At 35.1% G+C, this 7,316-nt stretch overlaps 1 protein-coding gene across 1 annotated transcript in view; it reads right to left on the bottom strand.

Moving 5' to 3' along the window:
• Positions 1 to 1,032: 1,032 nt before the first annotated feature.
• Positions 1,033 to 7,316, bottom strand: part of LOC124541888 (copper-transporting ATPase 1) — a 77,239-nt gene continuing 70,955 nt past the window's right edge. The window contains exons 27-30 of the mRNA XM_047119800.1: positions 6,495 to 6,644; positions 5,606 to 5,676; positions 4,744 to 4,884; positions 1,033 to 1,241 (exon numbers count right to left, since the gene is read on the bottom strand). Coding sequence (XP_046975756.1) covers positions 1,124 to 1,241; positions 4,744 to 4,884; positions 5,606 to 5,676; positions 6,495 to 6,644 — 480 coding nt within the window. The 3' untranslated portion in view covers positions 1,033 to 1,123. The remainder of the gene's footprint in view (positions 1,242 to 4,743; positions 4,885 to 5,605; positions 5,677 to 6,494; positions 6,645 to 7,316) is intronic.

Genomic DNA, 7,316 nt, shown 5'->3' with positions numbered 1-7,316 from the left:
AAAAATCAAAAACAAATCTATACAAAAAAAAAATTAATTCGAGATTAATTACTATCAATAAAAAATAGCTCGATAAAAATACAAAAAATATAATAATAAGAAATTTCAATATTTGACGTGAAAAATAAACATTATAATTTGTACAAAGTTCAAATAAATGGAGACATACCAAAACCACAAACATTTTAGACAACTTCAGATTTAAATATAAGTAAAGCGTCTCTAGGAAAGGAAATTACGTCAATTTTATCAACGACAACAGCCTGTAAATCTCCCACAGCTGGGCTAAGGCATGCTCTCCCTTTGAGGAGAAGGTTTGCAATACATTCCACGCTATTCCAATGCGGGTTGGTGGAATACACATGTGGAAGAATTCCTATGAAATTTACAGACTGTTGTTGTTGTTGTGTTGTTTAAAAACAATTTTCCAAGTCACATGATAATGAAATTGTTACGAACATAAACTTATGTACAATAACATTTCTTTAAATATAGCAATCGATTTTAGTTGTCGACAATTGTCACAAACTTTTGGGTATATTTGGAAGAATTGGAAAATAATTGGAAACACGGAAAACGTCATCTAATTGGCACCAAAACGTGAATTACAATCGACACTTTCACAGGAATTGACAAATCTGACCTCGATCGTGACGACATCGGTCGAATTCTTAAATAATCTGTGGCATTCATTGTGGAAACGTCAAAATGACGTTTCGTTTGACAGCGAATTTGCTATAGCACGTCAAGTGTAAGTTGGCGTGTGGCAAAAACATGTACTAATTTTTTTTGTTCATTTATATCTTATTTGTTTTATGTACCCTTATTAAGAAAACTTACCCAAAATCAATTAAAAATGAGACGTAGATAATTATTCTAGGGAGATATTGGTAAAATAAACAAAAAAGTGACAAGACAAAGGTGTAGCAGGTGCTGCCACAGGAACGCCAACTTATACTAGACAGTATGTAACGGTACTTTGGAAGTCAAATCAAAGTGGATATAAGCAGTCAAGTGAAATAGTGTTGTATCCATCAAGTACTGTTTTAGAGCTTTTAGCTTTGTATTGAATATCAATGTAAGGTATTTATCGATTTCTTTGCTGTTGGTATATAAAAACCGGTTATCCGTTCAAACTGGGCGCGTCTCTCGTCGGTCGTTTCGGTATGAAAGAGACAGTGAGCATGTCATCCTCTTCTTGCAACAGACACCCGTTCGCTGATTTACTGCGATAGAGTAATCTGTGAACACAAACATTGTGATTAACTAAAGTCACATATAAATTGAAAAAACAACAATTTCTTACTTTATCAACGACATTCTTATAAAAGTAAGAATCTTTAAATCGCCAAACAATAAAATGACATAACGTTACGTTACGTTACGTTATACTATTTTAAAACGCAAAGCAAAATCTTATAAATTCAAGCACATATACCCAAATCCATAACATAGACACACGAATAGATAGAATGGCATAGACACACAATACATTTAATGACACGCCCGAAATTTCATTACCAAACACCGTCCAAGTTACAATACGAATATTATAACTTTGCCTCTGAAGTCATTTGTAACCAATCTCCCTTCTAATTCTTATTATATTTTAACCATAACTAACTTTATAATATGTTATTGTAGGTATTATTAAACGCATTGATCTTATCCTACATGCGTACAGAATTTCTGTCTCAAAACCAAAATATACTTTATTCAAGTAGGCTTTTACAAGCATTTTTGAATCGTCATTTAACAATTAAGTGAAGCTACCACCGGCTCGGAAAGTAGAGTCTACTGAGTAGAACCCATAACTCAGTAGTTACTCTTTTTTGATATATATGTTTTTAGTGAATAACATATTTAAATATACAAATATAAAACTATATGTATTAAAAACCAACTCACATAAAACCAACCACCGTCAAACGACGCACACAAAACAAAAAGATATAATTATTATTATTACCATAACTTTAATAGTGCGGATTTCAGCGAGTCTCTCTTTCTGCTAGACAGATTTATAAATTTGCGTGAGAATTGTTAACATACAGTGCGGCGTTTCCCAAAGAAGGTCGACATAGTGGAGCCACGAAATATATATATGAGCTCCACAACATTGGCGCCTTATTGTTTAATCAAATTTGTAAATTATTCAATTTCATGGCCCAACACTGGGTCAAGCTTCTCATTTTAATAATACATATCTATTTATACGCACATATTTTGAACAATGTACTATTAGTTGGGTTAAAAAGTTTGGGAAACGCTTGTCTAGTGCATACATGATAGAAGTGCTTTTAAATAACCATACAAATTATTACTGTGCTTTTTTAAAGCCAACAAATTTAGAGCAATATGCCTTTAAAACAAGCTTTTATTTAAATGAAAAAAAAAAATGTAAACGACACTGTTTTGTCACCAGTACCGTTAACATTTACAAAAAAAATCAGATCAATTACTTGTATGAAACTGATTTATAATCAAGTTGCATAAATCAATTAATTTAATTCAAGGGTAGTTTTAAATAAAAGCTTGCATATTAAACATTTAATAAGATACATAAATATTGTTCAGGGGTGATTTGTCAAATAATGCTATCCCTTTCTTTCAAATGTCAAATCTATAATGTTGGACAGAGATAGGCCACTTTTTAACTGTGCACCACTAAACAATATTTGTATGAAAGGTTAGTTTTAATAAATATATTAATTAGAAGTTCATTTATAGAAATACAAACCTAACGACTAAGATTAAATAGTACACAATAGCAAAACAGGCTGTCCTCGACTTACGTCTTTTCGATTTCCGTCATAAGAGAATTCAATTCTCACGAGGTCAATTGCAAAGCAAAAAGAAAAAGGTAATCTAATCTACATTAATATTATAAATGTGAAAGTAGATCCGTCTATCTGTTTGTCGCTCTTTCAGGACCAAACCGCTGAACCGAATTTGATGAAATTTGGTATGAAGCAAACTTGATCTCCAAGAAAGGACATAGGCTACTTGTCTGCCTGATACATGACAAGCAACACCCAAAACGCGAGCAAAGCTGCGTGCGACTACTAGTATGTTATATGTCTCGACTTATGTCGTTTCAACTTTTATCGAGAGCCAAACATACCGTAAGTATGAGGACTGCCTGTACTAATAATAATAATGTTTTCTATACATAGTATTCGTATGATGTAACTTTGTCGTTTTGGATTGTATACTTCGAGAGATCGGGACGCAAGCATGCATAAGATGAACGCGGATGTGACGTCATTACGCAATGAGACCAGTAAAAATTTTAGCCGACTTCAAAAAAAGGAGTTTATAAATTCGACGTGTATGTATGTAAAATTGTTCGAATTTAATAATATTTGAGTAAGATCCATTTGGACTTGTAAGTTTGTCAACGAATTTCTCGAAAACTAAAAGTCGTATCTGAATGATTCTTTTTAATTTAAGTTAGGTACACTTTGAGCTGAGATGGCTCAGTTGTTAGAACGCGCGCATCTTAACCGATGATTGCGGGTTCAAACCCAGGCAAGCACCACTATATATATGTGCTTAATTTGTGTTTATAATTCATCTCGTGCTCGGCGGGGAAAGAAAACATCGTGAGGAAACCTGCATGTCTAATGTCTAATTTCATCGAAATTCTGCCACATGTGCATTCCACCAACCCGCATTGGAATAGCGTGGTGGAATATGTTCCAAACCCTCTCCTCAATGGAAGACGAGGCCTCATCCCAGCAATGGGAAATTTACAGGCTGTTACTTTACTTTTACTTTAGGTACACTTTAATTTAGGGTACAGTATAAGTTCAATTAGAATCGGTCCAGCAGTTTCAGAGATATCGGTAAATGGTTGCAACCCATTCTAATATTACTACACTTCAAGTTAGGCATGTGCGATATTCGAATTTATGATTTCAGATATCGCCCTGTCTCTGTTTAACTTAAAATTGTACGATATGCGAGAAAGAGATACGATACGAATGTGATATCAAAATCCGCTTAACATTCGTTTCATCTCTTTCTCACAGATGGGTTACTTTGAAGTTAAAGAGAGATAGAGCGAATATGTCACGAGTTAAATGCTATCGTTCTTTGAATGCTTTGTCGTACCAGAACGATATTCATAGTTGTTTAGATGCGGTGAAAACGGTTACGTCATCATCGAATCGATCACGTCTGATGTTCCGACGAGATCCCATTTTAGATTAGTTACGATATATCGGACACATGCCAACACAGAGACAATTTCAAAACGACAAAGTTACATAACGCGAACTATACTGCTAGCAAAAAGTAAAAGTATATATACAATAAATAATATAACATAACAGTACGACACAAGTTAGATGTAGCATCGGCAAAATTAATAAACCGATCACATCCGAATTGAGTACGCTATCCCAAATTATCAATATCTATTTCTTGTGCGAATATGATCTTTACACAAACGTAATAACTTGTAATATCATATGACCTAATATATTCGTCAATTTGACACGTCGATTTACACGCACTCGCTGTCTCGGGTCGAACTGACGCGAGAATCAATAGCGACGAATAGCGTCGAATGGCGCGATAGGGAGCTGTTTCTATTGGTTGTGTAACAGTAATCGGTTTGAATTTGCCGATGCTACTAAATTGTGTCGTTCTATACATATATATATTTGGACTGATTAGACATAACATAAAGTATAATATAATTATATATTCAAACGGTATAGGATTTTGTTTACGTACTTGGCTAATGGTGACGTTCTATCTATTGGATCCACCTTCTCATCCAAGCCTCGATGAACGGACACCGAGTCCAATTCCTCTATATGTATGGATTGGAGGTATTCAGTCGTTCTCAGCTGTTCAGCTGATGCTTTTCTGAAACTGGAGTTGAGGTAATTATTATTATTAGTTCATCCGTCGAGAGTCGAGATGGCCGCGTGGTTAGAACGCGTGCATCTTAACCGATGATTGCGGATCCGAACCCAGGCAAGCACCGCTATATTACATACATATTTGTGCTTAATTTGTGTTTATAATTCATCTCGAGCTCGGTGGTAAAGGAAAACATGCATGTGTCTAACTTCATAGAAATTCTGTCCCATGTATATTCCACCGCATTGGAACAGCGTGGTTGAATATAATATATTCCTAAACCTCTTCAAATGAAGAGGAGACTTTAGCCCAACAGTAGGAAATTTACAGGCCGTTGTTGTTGTACATCTGTCTCAACTTGGTGGTACGAATTTGTCCAAGTATGCTGGGTAGGTACCACCCACTCATTATAATATCTTATATTCTACCGTCAAATGGTAGTACGTAGAACTGTTGTACTGTGCGTCACATATAAGACGCATACACTACACTACAGACAATACATACAAATTCCGAGCTATTTTTGAGACTAAAAGGTCACACAATAATTCTAATTTTCTCTCAACTGAGAGATGAGTGCTTGCTTCGAATGCATGTAATACATCAGCTAGCACATAACCTTATGCTGGAATTATCCCCCTCCCCCACCAATCAGAACAAAATCGACCACCAATATCAAGTGCTTATAATGATTATACCTAAGGATCCTTACTGATAATGAAGTACTTACGTCTTAAGTAATAAACTTGAGCAGACCACTGACACTGAGCTCATCGCCATCGCAGCTGACGCCATCCACGGCTGAAAGTTGCAAAGTTTATTTTGTTGCAGTTATGCTTTCGAAGATTACAAGTTCATTTATTTTTAATCCATTTAAATTTCCAATACTGATAGCAAAAGTGCTTTTTAGTATTTTATTGAATCTAAAGATAATATATTCATCAAACGTGTACAAGGTCGCGGGCACAGCTAGTATAGCTGAATTTAAAAAAATAAAATATTATTGTAGCCTAAGTTACTCCTTATTATAACAGTTATCTGCCAGTGAAAGTTCCGTCAAAATCGATCCAGCCGTTCCAGAGATTAACAGGAACAAGCAGACAGACAGACAAAAATAGTAAAAAAAACTATTTTGGTATATGTACCGTGTATACATATGCATTGAGTAAAAAGGGCTATTTTAATATTACAAACAGACACTCCAATTTTATTATATGTATAGACGTTTCAGTCCTTAATTATATGAATATATATTACTATTTATACCTGATATATAACACTATATCTATCAGCTGTGGGTTGGCTGGAAGAAAATTCTTTTAGAAATAAGTCTGCCATTGTGAACAATAATTTCATGTGTAAAATTACCATGTAAAATGTCTCAGTGCAATAAAAAGTATTATACAGGGTTATTGGTAACTATACCCGTTTACTATACTATATCCGTTTGGAGGTGATAGGGGTCACTGTTTGCAATAATTTTAACCCCCATATGCATCCAAAAGTGAACCATTTTTGAGTTATCACGTTTTTTAGTTTTTTTTTTAAATTGTCAAAAATTTGTACATATATATATATACGAAACATACATATATATATAACTGTCCTATCAAACATACCTGTAACTGCAGGCCGTATGCAGCGAAGGCGCCGCTCGCGAGGGGTATTCCCAGAAGGTTGTAGACTGAAGCGAAGAGGAAGTTCAACCGTATCCGGCGAACTGTCGTCCGGGACAGCTCCAGGCACGCCACCACATCAAGCAAATCGTTCTGGAGTAGAACAAGAATCGACAGTCCATTACAATCATCTATGTAAAACATCATACATTCCTAAGCCGATAGTGATGAAACTGGCCCAAAAAAAAATTTTTTTTGAAGGATTATCCTGTAACATAACGTATCTATGGACATGTAATATATATTTATGATTTATTATATTGCACAGAAAATCGAGAAGGAATTGACAGCCTGCCTAACAACCTTCTCAGGGATACTATTCGATCAAAAGAAGTAGGATTTAAATAAAATAAAGTAACAGCCTGTAAATTTCCCAGTACTGGGATAAGGTCTCCTCTTCCATTAAGGAGAGGGTTTGGAACATATTCCACCACGCTGTTCCAATGCGGGTTGGTGGAATACACATGTGGCAGAATTTCTATGAAATTTGTCACAAGCAGGTTTCCTCACGATGTTTTCCTTCCCCGCTGAGCACGAGAAGAATTATAAAGACAAATTAAGCTCATAAATCAGCGGTGCTTGCCTGGGTTTGAACCCGCAATCATCGGTTAAGATGCACGCGTTCTAACCACTGGGCCATCTATGTAAACGAAAATGCATTCCTAAGCCGATAGTGATGAAACTGGACCAAAAAAAAACAATTTTGAAGGATTATCCTTTAACATAACGTATCTATGGTCGTGTAATATATATATATATAAGATT

The sequence above is a fragment of the Vanessa cardui genome, chromosome 29 (genome assembly GCF_905220365.1).
Source record: "Vanessa cardui chromosome 29, ilVanCard2.1, whole genome shotgun sequence".
Taxonomy (NCBI): Eukaryota; Metazoa; Arthropoda; class Insecta; order Lepidoptera; family Nymphalidae; genus Vanessa; species Vanessa cardui.
Note: the sequence above shows the minus strand (reverse complement) of the source record. Positions and strands in the feature narration are given on the sequence as shown.